Below are 16,462 nucleotides of genomic sequence, written 5' to 3' on the forward strand. Positions count from 1 at the left end.
AAAAAAGGTCCATTTGTTATAGAAATACATCTCATGCCATTTGCGAGAAAAACACTACATTGGTCTCTACAGACCACAGGGCCCCTTTCCTGTGCTCTCTAAGTATCATGCCGATTGGTTCCTCCGCCTTTACACGAAACATGCCTGTCAAAAGCCAGCCGATAACTCCCGACGTTCTCAAATGAAATACACAGGTTGTTGAAGGAGGCACTCCTGGAAAAAAATGCCTGGCGGCGATTTTGATACACATCTACTGGGCCTTTTTGTGAGCCGCAGGGCCGTTCTCCTTCTCGAAAGCACCGTACGGGATCTCGAGGCTGGCGAGAGCCCTGATACCGACACCGAGAATGCTGAAGAGAACAATAGTGGCGATAATGGCGTGGAAGACGCCTACGGTCATGTCAGTCTCATTCATAGCACCACGAATCGACGAGACTCCATCACTCACCTGGGGAGAAGAAGACGTATTTTTCAAAAAGAGGCAGCTTGCTCCACTCGGTCTGGTTGTCGGCCCTCCTGACGTGTCGCAGGCTCGCCTCGTGGCGCTTGAGCTCCGCGTGCAGAGGCTCGGTGGTGAACTCGGCCTCGTAGGTGGGCTCCGAGGGGCTGGCGAGGTAGATGACGGTGTACGAATCCGACGCCTTGCGCAGCTTCTCGAGGCGCTGGCCCAGGGCGTGGTCGTTGTCGGCGAGTGTGGCGGCTCTCGCGCCCCGTCCGAGGGCAGCGAGCCTGGCCTCCTCGACCTCGACCGTCTTGCCCGCGCACGACTTCTTGATGTAATCAGCCAGTTTTCCGATGGGCACCTCGCCGACGACCTCGGCGACGCTGTAGACGCCGCGAGCGTCCTTGTCGGAGATGGCGCGGCACAGGTTGGGCGATTGGCAGTCGCCGCTGGCCGGGTTGCGGATGTCGGCCGCGTTGACGTTAGGCTGGGAGACGAGAAGGTAGCGGTCTGTCGGGCAGGAGGAGAGGAGACCCTGAACGGTCTTGACGACCTGGGACTGAGTCTGAAGCTGAGCGGGGTTGGACTTCGCGAACCTAAGGGGAAGAAAGGCATGTTAGCAGTGTTCGATGACGAGGATGGAAGGGTTCGGTGGTAGGTCGAAACGTACTCAGCGGTTGAGAGCATGATGAAGGGCGACGAGTCGGTGAAGGCCTGCACCGAGGCGCACAAGGCCATGAGGCCTGCTGTTCTTGATAGACGCATGGCTGGTTGTTGTGGTTGAAAGCTTGCCCGTTTGGATGCGATGGCTAACCTTCGGCGTGCTGCCAGGAGTTATGCTGCGGATTAGCTCCAGAGACGACGTAGCTTGGATACATGCGTCTATGCGAGCTCAACGTAATCAGCAACTACACCCACGCCCGCTTAAATACATTTCTGCCATCGCGATCCAACAAGGCCTCTTCAGGTCAGTTTCATCAAGGTCACTACCTGCCCCGCCCCTGCATATCGTTTTACAAGAGCGATGCACCTGCGGTGCAGCCTTAATTCATCAAAACGCCCGCCAGTTGTACTCACCTATAGCTTTTGATGCTTCAAGATCTACATTCTCATGGAATGCGGTATCGGCATTCCAACACAATCCACATTCATAATGCATATGAATGACCACTCGTTCCAATTTCTAATGGATATAGTGTAGCTCACTCCCGGGCTCCTCAAGGCTCCTCGAGGCTCTTCAAGAGTTCATGCATGTCAAGAAGGTATATCTGCACTGAGCAGCTCGCCGTCGTCGAGGGACAATTACGAGAGACTCTCATCGGGACGGGCAAGAAAGTCACGAGTCGGGCCGTACGCAGACCTTCGATAAACAAAACACAATTGTGAGAACTACTGGGTTACGACATAGGTAACCATCCGAACATTCGTGACCGTATCAAACAGCAGATTGACGTGAGCGGAGCTTCATGAACCTTGAAATCATCAGAGGAAATGTCAGCATGTCAGCATGCACGGCAGTCGAGGAATGATGCAGTGAAGCCCCCTCGGGATGTCACCTGCTGCTTTCGCTGGCAGATGCACGCCTAGCGGGCGAGACCTGGAGTCCGTTCCAGCGCATTTAGCTCTTCGGCTTGGCCCGCGTCAGTGGGCCCTTACAGAGGCTGCAGCGGCATGGTCCTGCAAGGCTGCCAGAAAAACCCCCCCAATGGAGTCGGATCCAGAAAATTTCACTGCGCCGCCGCCGCCAGAGAAAAAACCACCACGGCGAGCCAGTCAACAGTCCCCATCATCGACACATTCAACCAAACAGCCACGATGTTCGCCAAACCCCGGCCCAAGAAATCCGTGCTCAGTGCGCCCCCCTCGAAGAAGAGAAAGGCGGTATCGGCGATCGAGGAGGTCAACTTCGATTTCGATGCGCGGGAAGACTACCTCACGGGTTTCCACAAGCGCAAGCTGCAGCGGCAGAAATGGGCACAGGAGCAGGCAGCCTCCAAGGCGCGGGAGGAGAAGATTGAGATGCGCAAACAGGTGAGTGAGGCAACCGCGGCCCTTCCGTCTCCCCTTGCATACGCACACGCATGCTGCTGCCTGCACTTGCTCGTCGCATGTACTGATGGTGTTATCACAGACCAGACAAGAGCGCCAACGAGAAGTCGAAGACCACGTCAATGCCGTGAGCGCTCTACTCAAGGAGGCTCAGGAGGCAGACTCGGATGGGAATCAGGAGATCAACGGATCAGATTTCGAAGAGTGGGACGGCATCGACGAGCCGGCCAAGGATCAGACAGATATTGTGGACTACGAGGATGAGTACATAGACGAGGACCGCTACACATCGGTCAAGGTCGAGGCCATATCCGTGACGCGGGACGGTCTCGAAAAGATCCACCAAGACGGCGACGAGGAAGAGAACGACAGCCAAGACGAATCCAAGGCGGACAAGCAGGCATCTGACCAGCCGGCAAAGTCAAAGAGCCGGAAAGAGTGGCCCAAGAAGCAGAAGAAGAAGTTCACCTACGAAACAAAATTAGAAAGGTCACTGGGAGCGAGGAAGGCAAAAGCCAAAAAGGCAAGGTTCAAGAAAGATTAGTTGAAGGAGGGTATAATATCTCGCATTGGTTGCTGCAGCTGCTTGCCCAAGGAGTTGCCTCACGCCCAGCGTGGTCCGAGGTGGTTATGTGTAGATTCCCATGATGTCTGTGTCTGTTGAACAAAGACCAGGGGGGCATCTGACAGAACAAAGCTCTTTGTTGGCCGGGGTTACAAAAAAAGGAGTAAAAATAAGGCTGCTATAACTCGGTCGCGAACCGTCCCGTCATTTGCATTCCACCGCTTGTTGGGATAGCTAAGTCAGATCGCCAACACAGTGTCCCAAGCCAGGAGTCTATCATGTAGAAAAGCCTTGCATAAATGACACGCGCAACAAGGACCTTAGATGTTGCCAATCTCGGCCTGGAAGTCCTCGAGCTCCTTCTGGACCGTCGCGTACTTCTTGGCCATCTCCTCGTACTTGGACTCCCACTGGTCGCGCTCCGACTCGAGAGCCTGGACCTTGCGCTCGAAGTGGCCGGCCTTGACGTCGGTCTGTCGGAGCCTGTGAAAAGACGGTGTAAGTAATAAGTAATGCATCGGTCGGTCGTTCGGTGGGGCGGGCTTTAATGAACACGATGGGGGTCGGAGAGTGAAAAGGGGGTATCATCGATTCGGCAAACAGGGTCCAGAACGTACTTCTCGTTGGCTTCCCGAAGGGTCTTGTCCGCCTCCTCGGCCTCCTCCTCGAGGAGCTGGAGTCTGCGCTGGAGAGTCTCGTTTTGTGTGCCGGTGCCAGCGCTCTCGTCGGCAGCCTTCTTGAAGTCCTTAACTGCAGTCTCAAGCTTCTCGACTTCGCCCTCGAGCAGACCGTTCTTGTGCTGCAGGGAGGTGATCTCCTGCTCCTTGGACAGGTTCTCCTGCTCTAGAGACTTGACCTTGGTCTGGAGCTCCTCAACCTTTGCGGCGTTATCGTCGGCCTCCAGACGAAGCTGGTTCATTTTCTGATTGACACCGTCGTTGTCAGCATCGATGACACGACACATTGGGGATATCTTACCCCTCCAGACCGCCGGTAGCAGTCGGGTGGAGCCAGAGTCAAAATGGCAAACTTACCTCCTTGATACGGTCCATGATGAATAGCTGCGAGTTGCTTTGACGTTGTAGTAGAGTCGGTGCAGGTTGATTGCGATAAGGAGAGTTGCTGAAGTTGAGAACGGGAACGGGATCGGTGGATGTGGGATCGCAGCTGTCGAGGATGGAAACGGGAGGAAAGGGTGTGAGGTGTTGAAATAACTGCCCCTCTACATGCAAGTCCGCTCCATGCGACCTGTGGCGGACCACCCTCAGCATGCCAGCCAGCAGCCAGACAGGCCTGGTCTTCACACGCTGGAAGGAAGCTGCAATCGGATTAGCTCAGACGCGGGCAGTGGGGTCAGTCAGGTGGGGTTAGGCTGTGGCACGGTGCTTTACTGCTTTCCCACCTAGGTACTGCGGTAGAGCCTAGAGGTGAACTTTGTACGGGGGTTTCCGCAGGGTCTGAGCTTCTTTCGTCGTTGTCCCGACAACAACGCCCCAAACATACGGGTCCGTTTACGATCTCTATCGTCTCTTCAACCCATGACAGACTCCAAAGTGAAGGGATTGATGACGACAATACAGCACCACGCAATTACGATCCAGCACGACCAAAGAAGACGCCGAGTCAACGACAGAATCAACAACCCCTCTGGCTCTATGCAAAATGCTGGCCCTTCGTGACGAGAACGCGGTCAACGCAGCTCAAGCTGCTCGTCTGGCTCCCGGGAAAGGGCAGCTGGCTCCCAAGACCCCTGGAGCCCGGTACCCAAAGACGCCCTTGAAAATTCCCCTCAACGACGAGAACGCTGTCGGAGGCGCCAAATCTGTGCTCGCCGCCAAGTCTAATGCCAACGGAAACATTCAACTCACGGCAAAGAAGCAGAACCTCGTCACTCCTTCTGGTAACACTTCCAATTCTGTCATATGAGGTATCAAAAGCGACTAACATCCTTGATAGAGACACGAGCTCGTGCACCTCTCGGAAACAAGACCACCAATGCAAAGGCTAGAGCCACCCAGAACACCGGAGGAAAGGATGGCGAGAAAACGCAGACGAAACCTACGACGACCAAGAAGCTGAAGCAGCGGTCTCCTAGTGTCGGCCCTCTTAAGCTAGAAGTCCGCAACGATCAGGCTGGTCCAGCCGAGGAGCCTGATGTCGAGTACGCGCCTCCTACCGTCAAGGACTTGCCTTACGAGTCGGATGTCCTGTCGAAGGGAGATCTAACATTCGAGGGACTCAAACCCGAGAACATGTTCAAAGGATACTACAACCACTTCTACAACCCCATGGGCGAGGATGGAGTCAGACTTCAGGACAGGCAGCACCAGGAAAGGCTTCAGAAGGCTCTCAAGGAGAGTGACGAGCGTATCCTCCGAGACATTCAGGAAATGGACTGGTCCGTCTCGGACGTTCCTGAGACTTCCGCCATCTCTCAGCGAAAGGCACCAGCCCCGGCTCCTAACCCGGCCGTCACCAGAAAGGCGGTTGGAGGTGCTCCCAAGTACCCGCCCACGATTACCTCTAGAAGAGCTGCGTCTGCTCTGTCAATGTCCACCGGCAACACCATCAGACAGAAGAAAGTTGTCGAGCAAAAGCCCACGGTCAGAAGACCAATTTCTTCTATCCTTCCGAAGACCAGACCCAACAGGCCTGCTGTGGCCCCGAAGTCTTCGGTCGCTGAAAGTGCCATGGGAGAAGCCGTGTCGAGAAACACACTGGGCTACACAAAGGGTCGCTCAGCCTCTTCCTTTGTTAGCGGGCGCCCAGCATCCGCCGCTGCAGCTCGGTCGGTCTCGACAGATGCGAAAACGACCCTAGCTCCAAAGATGACTATGAGACGTGACGCATCCCCTCAGAAGCATAGACAGGAGGCCCGGAACGACAGCGAGGAGCTCGGCAAACTCCAATTCCTATCCATCTTCGATCCCGCCGGGGATGACGAAGATGATGGCATCGGCAGCGCGGGTCCACGAAACGAAGAGTTCGAAGACGATGAATTTGAGATGAAGTTGACATTTTAATCGCTCAACTATGTTGATGGATGGCGTTTGGAGATGATTACCCTCGTTTGTAAAACAGCAGGACGGCTGGGGACTTGGAGGCGTTTTTTGGCTGGCATTGTTGCCCACATGCAATGCCCGCGAGGTCAAACGGGCGATCAAAGACTGTGTTCGCGACCAGGGTTTACAATGACTGTATTTATTTACTTTGTTTGACTCTGTATAACTTATTACCCAGCATGGATCATTCACACCAGGGAGAGGCTTTGTCTCTCATAGCAAGCCACAGCTGCCTGCATGTATCACTTGAGTCGATTGATTTGCAGTTCTAAATTTCGACTGGCTTCCATGTCCTCAGGTGCTTGCGGCCTGTCAAACCTCTCGAATTAGCATTCAAAAATGGTGTAAACAAGGAGTGTATCTCTCTGACACAGTGATTGGAAGATGGAATGATTGGCACGAGGTTAATCAGTTACTCCATTGGCTCGGCCATGATGCAACTGGACAGTTTATGCGGTGCCCCTGTCCTTCACGTCCTTGCCTAGCAAGACGCGAAAATTGAGCAAAGTGGAAGGTCTGGCGACGCGACTCTCTCCGGTGCCAGCTGTCAGAAGAGGCAGCTTCATCCCCACCCAAATTGCCGACTGTACCCAGCACCGAATATTTGCAGAGGAATACTTGCTCTCACACCGGTCCTCGTCACGCAGGTCCCGTCTGAGCATCCATGCGTAACGGTGCTCCCTCGCCTTGTTCCGTGGCTGGTCTCCGCTAAATCGCATCCCTGAAAGGTTTGGACACTCTTCAACCTCCAACTTTCTGACCTCACTGCTACATTTTCTCCAGCCTCATATCCGTCAGTCGCATCGCACGAATCATCCGACCTCGTTTGCAAATCTGCTGGTTGATCGCATCGACTCTGAGTCCTTTGCGACTGGGACCTATTCTTCCTTGAATGACGCAGTCGGACTCCTGCCTCTTGCCATTCACTCGTGTCGCTAGCTACGCATCGGTCGCGTGAACAGCGACTCCGCGACCTTTTCTCCCGCTACACCGCTGCGGCCGCTTTCTTCGGCGATGACCTCTGTCCTTTAAGATCATCCGACATATAAGAGACGATGGTTGGTGGCAGGCGAGAGCGGTGAAAGCTGAACAATCTCACGATGACCCGCCAATCTTCGGCGAGCTTCGCGCAGTTCTTCCCTGCAGCCCCCCGCGTCGCTAGGGACAGAGCCAACGAACGAGAAAAGGCAAAGGCTAAGGTTCAAGACTCGGCAGGTGGCCTGCTTAGCGGCTCCAAGAGCGGCGGCACCCCTTCGGTCAACGGCACAACTGGAGAAAGGTCATCCACGGCTGATGGCCTACCTTCCGACACTTCGCAACAGCCACACGACGGTCATGAGTCGCCCTTAGGAGACACTCTCAACGCTGTCGGATCTGCAAGCTCTTACGCGAGTACGGGCTCATCCGTCTTCAGTACGGCTGCGCGACAAGCTGTCCCCAGCGGCATATCTCATATCCCTCCATCCAGCGGCACGCCGCTCACCTCCATTGAATCACCTTCATACCCAGGCAATGCTGCCTTATCGAAAACGACTATGCCACAAGCACAAAACACCGATCGGGGCGAGGCAGCGGTCTCACTCAATACCCCAACATCCCGCCTGAACAGCTCACTCCCGGAGCCATATCCTCAAATTGAGCGCATTCCCGCGCGAGATCCCAATCGATCGCGAAAAGGCATCAAGTGCACATATGATCCCTTCAACGACCGGACCCTATCGAAGCACGGCAGAAAAGATGCCAAGCCGATATATAAGGAGTTTGGATTGGTACGTACAAATACAATAAACCTGCCCAGTGTAGGGGGAGGGGGAGGCGTCATCTTTTGTGTGTGAGAGCTTTGGCTAATAAACTGAGTAGGAAGATGATGACGCCCCCCCTCCAGACCCTCGTCTCGCCAAAGGTGGGCGATTGGGTTATATCAATACCGATTTTCATCTCCCAAAGTCCCGATTGCGACAGTCGCCATACAACTTGAAACCATACACCTATTGTCCTAAGACCTCAATTGGTCCTGGGCCGCCTACACAGATTGTCGTTACTGGCTTCAATCCTCTCATCACCTTTTCAAAGGTGACGGCGGCCTTTGCGTCGTTTGGCGACATTGCTGAGAGCAGTAACAAAATGCATCCTGAGACGGGCAGCTACCTAGGTTTTGCAACGTTTCGGTATAAGGATGCGCATCCCAGCAGGTCGAGACCCAACCCCATTGTGGCCACTGAATCAGCGCGCCGAGCTGTTAAAGCCATGCACGGGCAACGAATCGAGGCAAACACAATTCGAGTCGAATACGATCCTGAAGGAAAGAAAAGCCGTCGCATGCTCGAGGAAGTTCTACAGAAAGACAGAGTTACACGGGATGCTTCTATTGCAAAGGCGCCGCCCACCGGCCCTCGAATTGCGCCCGAAAAGATTCCTGGGCCACCACCGATGGCACCAAAGGGTCCTTCTTCTCACAGACAGGCCGTGGCCGGTGTGCCTGCTTGGGTCCCTAGCCAGCCCAAGATGCACATTGCGCTCGAAGAGAAGGTTATCGCGAAGCAGCTTGCCGGCGAGCCGTACATTTTCGTTGCGCATGAGCATGTTCCAGTCATGGTTACGACCATACCTCACATGAAGAAACGACTAAAAGCGTTTGCCCTTGAGGACATTCGCATCGACCGAACGGGATACTACATTCTGTTTCCCAACTCCTTTCATGGACGTAACGAGGCTTCGAAATGCTACAGAGCAGCTAACCATACCGACTTGTTCACGTACAACATGGTGATGCAATTATCGCTTCCGCCCTCGACAGGCCAAGACTCCGAATCTGCAGCTCCGCCACCACGACGGCGAACCCCCAGTCCCGAGCGCAAACGCCGAACGGATATACGAGTGCGCGAGGATAAGGATCGTCGTCGTCGTGAAGAGGAAGCAGACCTTGAGGAAGAGAAGCGACAGAGAGCTAAGAACTTTGATCCGGTCCTCGAGGCTTGCGAAGTGGTCACCCGAGAGCTAGCAGAGCACTTGATCAAGCACATACGGACGAGAGTTGCCGCTCCTGCTCTGACTAGCTTTCTGGATCCAGCAAATCACGCAAGCAAGCGACGAAAGCTCAACTTGGAGGACCCGGCTGGATCTGTCCCGTCTGTCACCGTCGATGCCGGCGATGAGAGCCCTGGAGTTAGTACACCCAACTCTGGCGCAGATCCAATTGAGCGTCGCACAGGTCGCCTGGAAATTGCTGCTCTGCCACGTATCCGCAAGGCCAAGGCTACTGCCCAAGGAGCCTCACGCAATCATGGATTCACAGACCCGTTCTCCCGCAAGCGCGCAGCACAACAGAGCCGTGGTGCCTTCCGATCATTGCACCATCGTCTCAAGAGCTACGATAGCGATGCTGAGTCCGATGATGAGGCCGCCATCAGGGAGTCCCTGGCGAGGGATACTGAAGAGCCTGACTCTCGACCCCGTAGCCGTATGAGCACAGACGACGACGTCAAGGACGACTTTGCCTCCTGGGGTCCCGGCGAGGAGGACTCTATGACGGAGGCAAGCTTCGCTATTGGCGATGGCCTAGCCTCGACGAAGAAGAGGAAGCTCGACTTGGAGATCCAATCGGCGATCAAGCGTCAGAAGAAGTCCGATGAAGAACTATTCGGAGTCAACTTGGAGGGCGTCGAGCCTGACTTGCTGGCCTCTTCAGAGGCCACACCCGATGTTGACCTACTCGAGACCCAGAGCAATCGCTCAGAGACTCCTGCGCTATCGGCTGCCAAGGGATTGGCAAAGAAGCAGAAGCTAAAGAAGAAGTCAAAGAGGCAAGTCTTCGAGGAAAGGGAGGCCTTGAAGAAGCAGCAAGTTCAGAATCCCACAGAGACAGAAGAGGAGACACCAGTTCCGGTCAAACCCTTGCCGGAAGAGGTCGAGACCGAGATTTTGCCTGTAGAGAAGAAAGAGGAAGAGCCAGAGCCGCAGAAGGCCAAGGCAGATCCCTCATTATTCACTACCACGCCAGCTCCAGCCCTCGGCCTGTCTGGCGATTTCAGGCTCGATATCTCTGTACTGCAAGAGCTGTCGTTGTCTGCGGTTGACAGTCCAGATATCTCGAAACTCAGAAAGAGGTTTACTGGGGCAGATTTCGGTGACCCGCTTCTGTGGTTATGGCGGCGTAATCGTGTTCGAGAGCTCAACTCCGCCACTGGATCGGTTGACCAGGCTGTGGGCATCGATGGCTACTATGTACCCAACTCCACCGGCGCTGCTCGAACCGAGGGTGTCAAGAAGATTCTCAACGCCGAAAAGTCCAAGTATCTGCCTCACCACATTAAGGTTCAGAAGGCTAGAGAAGCACGTCAAGCGCGGTACAACAAGGACGGCAAAGACGCAGCGATTGAGGCTAGCAGGCTTGCTGTGGCAGAAAAGGCGGTGGCAAAGGGCAATTCGAGAGCAAATCGTGCCAACAACCGTCGGCATGTCTCTGCACTCCAAGATGAAAAGAAGATCTCGGGCGACTCTGACGCGTTCAAGTTCAACCAGCTTAAAAAGCGGAAGAAGCCTGTCAAGTTTGCACGATCTGCTATTCATAATTGGGGTCTATACACGGAGGAGAATATTAACAAGGATGACATGATCATCGAGTACGTCGGCGAGCAGGTCAGACAATCAATCTCGGAGATCCGAGAGAAGCGTTACCTCAAGAGCGGTATGGGCAGCAGTTATCTGTTCCGTATTGACGATAACACGGTCATCGACGCAACCAAGAAGGGTGGCATTGCTCGTTTCATCAACCACAGCTGTATGCCCAACTGCACTGCCAAGATTATCAAGGTCGACGGAACCAAGCGCATCGTCATCTATGCGCTCCGCGACATCGCTCAACGTATGCTACCCAACCTCGATCCTCTCTTTGTGTTTTCACGTGGAACTAACATTAGCGCAGATGAGGAGTTGACATACGACTACAAGTTTGAGCGAGAGATTGGCAGCTTGGACCGTATCCCCTGCCTTTGCGGTACGGCGGCGTGCAAGGGATTCCTCAACTAATCTCTATCGGTCTTTCTGGTGTTATCGGTGGTCGGGCTGCACCATTAGGTTGCATTCGCCCTGTGTATTTCTCAGGCCAAGTCGCCTGCTGGAGTTGGGACCTGAACTCATTTCCTTGGTGGAGGCGGGCGTCTTGCCGCCTCTGATTTTCATCACCTCAAAGCATACCCATTTGGATCTGTCTCCTGCGATTATACTATATGCATAGCAACCAAGACAAAGGCAATGAAGACGAAACTTTTGGCGGAGGTGGGCGGGAACGGGGAAAAAAAAACTAGTGTATCATGATTCACTTCGAATAGCTGGCGTTCATGTTGGGAGGAAAGGGGGGCTTCTTCATCAACTCACTTGGGCCCGGTGAAGCCCATAGCTTTACATGGGCCCCCGAAATCTGGTGGAGGATGACCAAACGATGAGGGAAAGAAATGCCTCTCGACAGTGAGCGAGGCAGAGAGCCACGCCACCCTTTCTAGGTAATCTGGGCGTATATCCGCACACAAACAAAACCACAAATGTACATATGGCGGAAGGGGGATATGCAAGTATTGAGAAGAGACTCAATCAAGGCGAAAGTACTGCTTATTTTTGATGCTCGGGTGATGCTTGTTCATGTGCTATATTGTCTTGCCTTTTGAAGTTGCCGGTGCTGTCTTGAGACTGACGTTCCTCACAAAGGCGCTGAGGGGGTATAACGGACCGCTGAACTCCATGTCGTACCTGGTGTGGTGGTCAGTATACCGGGGTGCTTACAAACCGCGATGTGTGGGATGTCTATAAGCTTACCAGTAATTGACGGCCAGGACGAAGCCTTCACCGTCTTCCGGACAGGACTGGGAAACCTTGTGGTACCACATGGCGGGTAGGTAGAGCATGTCGCCCGGCTCCAGCGTAACGCGAACAGGCTCAGCGAGGTGAGAGTAGGGCGTCGCGTTGACCTGCGGCTGATCCGGATCCCATGTCGCAAAGGGGATAGTATTTGATGTTGCTGTTTCTTCTCCTTCATCTTCTTCTCCTCTTTCTGCTTCACTGCCTTCAGGCCGGTCCATATTCAACACCAGCTCACCATCTTTTTCTCCCCGACGAGAATACGTCGCGGGCGTGAGGGCCGTCTCGTTGACACAGGGGTGGCAGCATGGCGGGAGGAGGACAAAGTGTTTGCGGCCGCGGACCTGGACGTAGATGTTTTCGTAGTTGTCCTTGTGGAGGGCGGTGACGGAGCGGGAGGCGCCGATCCAGAGGTTGATGGCGTCCGGGTCGCGGTCGAGGGCGATGCGGGCGAAGGGGATGGAGGGGGGTACGTGGGTGAAGAGGGGGAGATACTCGTTGCGGAGGTTGTCGTTTTCTGGGGGGGTTTGAGGGTTAGTTGTTTTTGAGATTCTGTGAGAGTGGATGAGGGTTGGATGTGGTTGAGGTTTCTTCATTGTGATTGAGATATGAAATTGTTGATGTGAAGATATGAGTGTGATGAGAAAGCTGAGAGCAGGGAACAAGTGACATACGTGTTTGAGCATATCTGACTTCTGAGGCCGTATCTTTACTCTTTTCTTGGTTGGTTACATAGTTGAGGAACTCTTCAAAATCCTGATCCTCCTCGTGTGGCTTCGCGAAAACGACATTTCCTTCATGGTCGGTTGGGGCGTCTGCATTACTGCGTGTGAACGAACCGTGTAAGTCAAGGATCGTGAAAAATTTCACCCCCTCCAAAATGGGCAGAGCGAGCACAGAATTCATTTTCCTTCCAAACTCACCCAAAAGGCGTCACGGCAACATTCACAGTCTGATCTTTAAACACGCGCAGCAGATACTCCTTATCCCATGTCTTATTCGACTGCCACGAGGAGGCGGCGCCGCGGACGACGAAGGGTGTGTTGCGGGCGACGTAGCGCATGAACTCGAGGGGGCTCGGCTCCTCGTCGAGTTCCTCGATGAAGGCGCCGTTGAGCTCGTTGTAGGTGGTGATGAGCTCGGACAGGGGGTCGTCCTCTGGGGCCGCCTGGTCTCGTGAGTTCATGATGTCTTCTGACTTGTTAGGACTGTGGAAATGACAGTCGTTCACTTGAGTGGCTAATGATGAGGCACTAATGGTGAGTGTGAGAATGAGGTATGTGCGGTTGCATGACTAAGGTTGCAGCTGGAGCATTTGCGAGAATTGCTGCGATGGGTCACTTGAGTGCGAGATTCCCATAGGGTGGGTAATTACCTGCTATTGGGTGTCAACGTTGGATTTGATCTATTTCGTTTTAAACTGTAAAATTGAAGCCTCCAACTAACTTGTAGAATATTGAATGTTTCATACACTCATAAATTGGTTTTATGCGGTGTAAATAGTTCGCGGTATGTGGAATTCCCATGTCAAACTCAAATTTCGCATCCGCGCACCCGCACCGGCCCCGATGTCACGTTCACAACCACAGCCGGCGTGGAAGGCGTACCCCGGACTTCGGTCCTAGTGTATTTACATACCAAAAACGCAAATAAGAAAGAATACGATGCTCCCTCCACGCGAGCACAAGGGTCGCTTACCATTGGCATTGGGTTTTGTGAAGATACCCGGGATTTGTCTGCCGAATGCTGCCCGGGCACGGGAATCAGGGGTGGGTTAAACGCGGGCAAGGCGGGAAGGGGTCCTGCGGTGGGACTTTGGGACTTGAGGGAGCACGAGGCACGCCGCACGAGGGTCCCGTTCCTTGGGGCCCTGGAGGGGGAGGGATTCGGCAAAGGTGGTGCCAACCGCACAGGGCAAAAGGGAGCGGAGCCAATGAGGAAGACGGCGCGAGTGGGAAGTCAGGCCACTTGAGCGTCCTCATGGCCTGATTATGATGAGTCCCGGTGATTCAGAGAGCTTACCACGGCCCATGGCCCACGCAAGGTGTGATTAACCCGTGTGTTTGCTTTTGGCATTTGCTGCTTGTCTTCCATTTCTCGGGCTGGCGACTGGTAGACTGGTGCTGCGAGATTGCCCATCTGATTAATTATAGCTTAGGCAGATCTACTTCTGGGTTGGCGGGTGCAAATGCTGGCCAGGGCATTTTGTGGTATATAGAACGGCCTGTTCCCTTTCCCTTCCATCTTCGTGGGAAGGTTCTCCGACGCTGTCTTGTACCGAAACATCGTGAAGCTATTTCGGACAAATACATACACCCACAGCTTCTCTGCTAACAACACCAACATCAACATCAACAACCCAATGCCATAGCGACGACCCTCACATCATCCACCACCGGTATCGCTATCAAGGATGATGGGTATCAACGAAAAGGCCTTGTCAGCCGGTCAGCCTTTGGGCACAAAAGCTTCGTCATCATGTTCTTCGATCATCTAGCTCCATCGCACGTCGGCCCCCCAAACTCCAATGAGGCATCCATCATGGTCGATCAGCCACTCGAAAGCAGCTCCCCCTGACGCGAATTGCTACCCGGACCACACCTACGAACGTCGAGCTCGCCACGCGACTCCTGCCGTACACGATACATGCCAGACTGTTCTCGCCAGAAAGCATCCGCGTTCCAGAAGAGCGAGCGATGACAGCGCCTGGCTGTCGCAGCGCCAATCGAGCTCACGGGCCTACACCCTCAAGACGGGTTTCTTTCACGCATACATGGGCAAATTCCTCTTCCCAAGTGTCACGGTCCGTCCATGGGCGGGATGATGGGAAACTTCAACGAGCATGCCCACTAAAACATGGGCTTCGACCCTTTCGCTTCGCCGGTTCCAGCACAGCCATGTTCCAGGGTTCTCCGTCTCCGAGCTTGACCCTTTGGGGGGGATGTTGCCGAGGCCCGCCTAGAAACTTGACGCTTGCAAACTGGTCCCGGGCCAAGTTGAACAGGATAATGGCCGCTGCGAGCTACCCCAACCGAGCGTACCACCCCAATACGAGCTGGGAAAACCGCGCAGCTTGACTTACACGGACACACATCCACCAATTTTGCAGGAACCACGGACGCCCGGTCCCTTTCCAAACGAGCATCATTGAGTTTTCCCTCTATGGCAACTTGGCTGCGACGCTGCCTGATATTCAAGCAAAGACGAGACAGCAGGTGTCCTCGACGACGTGAAGGAGGGTGCCGCGACTCATGAAAGGCGAATCAGCAAAGAGGCGCGCGCCAATGCTCCTGCGGCCAGTTGCTCCAATCCCTTCGTCCATCGATGTCAATGGAACTTGTCCTGGCTTGGCTGGCGAGATGGAAGAACGGAAAAAGCCACCATGTCGGCACCATTATCCGACTGTGGAAAGATGTACAGTTCTACGGTACGCCAAGACCAGCCGCCCTGCCGAACCCTTCAAGAAGTCTCCGGTCGGGCCAGAGGTTCCAGGCGGCCCAGTCGGGAGCCAGAGAATGAGGAAAGGAAAAAGCCAGGGAGAAGAGCGGAAATGTGACACTCTTCTTCAGTTCTGGAATGTCGCAGAAAGCTTATCAAAGGTCTGATGTTTGAGACTTAACGCATCACTGGCACAGGTTGGTTATGGGCGGCTAGCCAGAAGCAGCATCACGCAAGACGTCCCTCACCTCTCACTCAAAGGTAGGGCAGGCGAGAGGAGGGCCAGCCATCCGGAGTGCTTCCCTCGGAGACCCAGAGCGCAGACTTGTGGAAGCCAAAAGGTGCAAGCCAGATGCTTGTGCTTGTTCTTGTGCTTGTTTCCCTGTCTCTTCTCGAGGTGTCTCGAGCTTTGCTTTCATCTCAGGATCCCCCCAGTTTCCCGGCTGCTGTTTAACTTTCTCCGACCCAAAATAGGCCCCAAACCGCCCCTCAACTTTATTTCCTTCTCCATTGTCTGATACTCCAAACCTGTGGGAAGCTTTCCATGTTTTCTGGTCCAGATCGTTCTTCCTCTGGCTGCGTCTGTTTCCCATCCCCTATGCGGCATGCCATGGCCTATGGGTCCCGGCACACCGACGCACACCTCGACTCGATAGCTAGCTGGTCCGGGTTTTCCTCGAGAAACCTAACCGTTTGACGTGTTGCTTCTTCTCTGATGCAGGCAGGGCATTGGTTGGTCGACCTACGGGATACCGTGGCAGCTCATCGCTAGTGGCCCTCACCCTCCTGCTTCTGTTGCAATGGAAGAAGTTCTTCCCTGCTCTTGGATTTGTCTCACCATCCAAAGACGTGCAGACGTCAGCGCTCGGTACCCAGTTGGAAGGGGTGTCAGGTTTTAGTGGGACGATGCCCCTATCAGACACCCCAGAGCTGGAGCAGGGACGGTCTCCAGCTTGGCAGTGACGCCAAAACGCCCCTGGCTTGGCCCCCCCTTACGCTGGTACGTAGTCACTGCAGTATGAGGTCCATGGCTTTTCTTTCCATTTTACTCCG

At 54.3% G+C, this 16,462-nt stretch overlaps 7 protein-coding genes across 7 annotated transcripts; 4 read left to right on the forward strand and 3 right to left on the reverse strand.

Moving 5' to 3' along the window:
- Nucleotides 1-250: 250 nt before the first annotated feature.
- On the reverse strand, nucleotides 251-1,207 carry CTAM01_04262 (ER protein BIG1; the record flags this gene model as incomplete). The annotated part of the gene is made up of 3 exons (XM_060520292.1): nucleotides 251-390; nucleotides 449-1,038; nucleotides 1,113-1,207. 3 exons carry the CDS (start codon nucleotides 1,205-1,207, stop codon nucleotides 251-253), a joined length of 825 nt encoding a protein of 274 aa, XP_060384937.1.
- Nucleotides 1,208-2,257: 1,050 nt separating this feature from the next.
- On the forward strand, nucleotides 2,258-3,035 carry CTAM01_04263 (nucleolar protein 12; the record flags this gene model as incomplete). Its single annotated transcript, XM_060520293.1, has 2 exons — nucleotides 2,258-2,473; nucleotides 2,574-3,035. The coding sequence occupies 2 exons, from the start codon at nucleotides 2,258-2,260 to the stop codon at nucleotides 3,033-3,035; spliced, it is 678 nt and encodes a 225-aa protein (XP_060384938.1).
- A 341-nt stretch (nucleotides 3,036-3,376) lies between these two features.
- Nucleotides 3,377-4,108, reverse strand: CTAM01_04264 (actin lateral binding protein; the record flags this gene model as incomplete). Its single annotated transcript, XM_060520294.1, has 3 exons — nucleotides 3,377-3,539; nucleotides 3,674-3,978; nucleotides 4,091-4,108. The coding sequence occupies 3 exons, from the start codon at nucleotides 4,106-4,108 to the stop codon at nucleotides 3,377-3,379; spliced, it is 486 nt and encodes a 161-aa protein (XP_060384939.1).
- Nucleotides 4,109-4,718: 610 nt separating this feature from the next.
- On the forward strand, nucleotides 4,719-6,079 carry CTAM01_04265 (uncharacterized protein; the record flags this gene model as incomplete). The annotated part of the gene is made up of 2 exons (XM_060520295.1): nucleotides 4,719-4,956; nucleotides 5,013-6,079. The coding sequence occupies 2 exons, from the start codon at nucleotides 4,719-4,721 to the stop codon at nucleotides 6,077-6,079; spliced, it is 1,305 nt and encodes a 434-aa protein (XP_060384940.1).
- A 1,139-nt stretch (nucleotides 6,080-7,218) lies between these two features.
- Nucleotides 7,219-11,146, forward strand: CTAM01_04266 (SET domain-containing protein; the record flags this gene model as incomplete). Its single annotated transcript, XM_060520296.1, has 2 exons — nucleotides 7,219-7,887; nucleotides 7,979-11,146. The coding sequence occupies 2 exons, from the start codon at nucleotides 7,219-7,221 to the stop codon at nucleotides 11,144-11,146; spliced, it is 3,837 nt and encodes a 1,278-aa protein (XP_060384941.1).
- Nucleotides 11,147-11,760: 614 nt separating this feature from the next.
- CTAM01_04267 (phospholipase A2) lies at nucleotides 11,761-13,157 on the reverse strand (the record flags this gene model as incomplete). Its single annotated transcript, XM_060520297.1, has 4 exons — nucleotides 11,761-11,863; nucleotides 11,930-12,488; nucleotides 12,646-12,794; nucleotides 12,895-13,157. The coding sequence occupies 4 exons, from the start codon at nucleotides 13,155-13,157 to the stop codon at nucleotides 11,761-11,763; spliced, it is 1,074 nt and encodes a 357-aa protein (XP_060384942.1).
- A 1,510-nt stretch (nucleotides 13,158-14,667) lies between these two features.
- On the forward strand, nucleotides 14,668-15,048 carry CTAM01_04268 (uncharacterized protein; the record flags this gene model as incomplete). Its single annotated transcript, XM_060520298.1, has 1 exon — nucleotides 14,668-15,048. One exon carries the CDS (start codon nucleotides 14,668-14,670, stop codon nucleotides 15,046-15,048), a length of 381 nt encoding a protein of 126 aa, XP_060384943.1.
- Nucleotides 15,049-16,462: the final 1,414 nt, after the last annotated feature.

Source organism: Colletotrichum tamarilloi (genome assembly GCF_030869305.1).
Source record: "Colletotrichum tamarilloi strain Tom-12 chromosome Unknown Scaffold_10.1, whole genome shotgun sequence".
Taxonomy (NCBI): domain Eukaryota; kingdom Fungi; phylum Ascomycota; class Sordariomycetes; order Glomerellales; family Glomerellaceae; genus Colletotrichum; species Colletotrichum tamarilloi.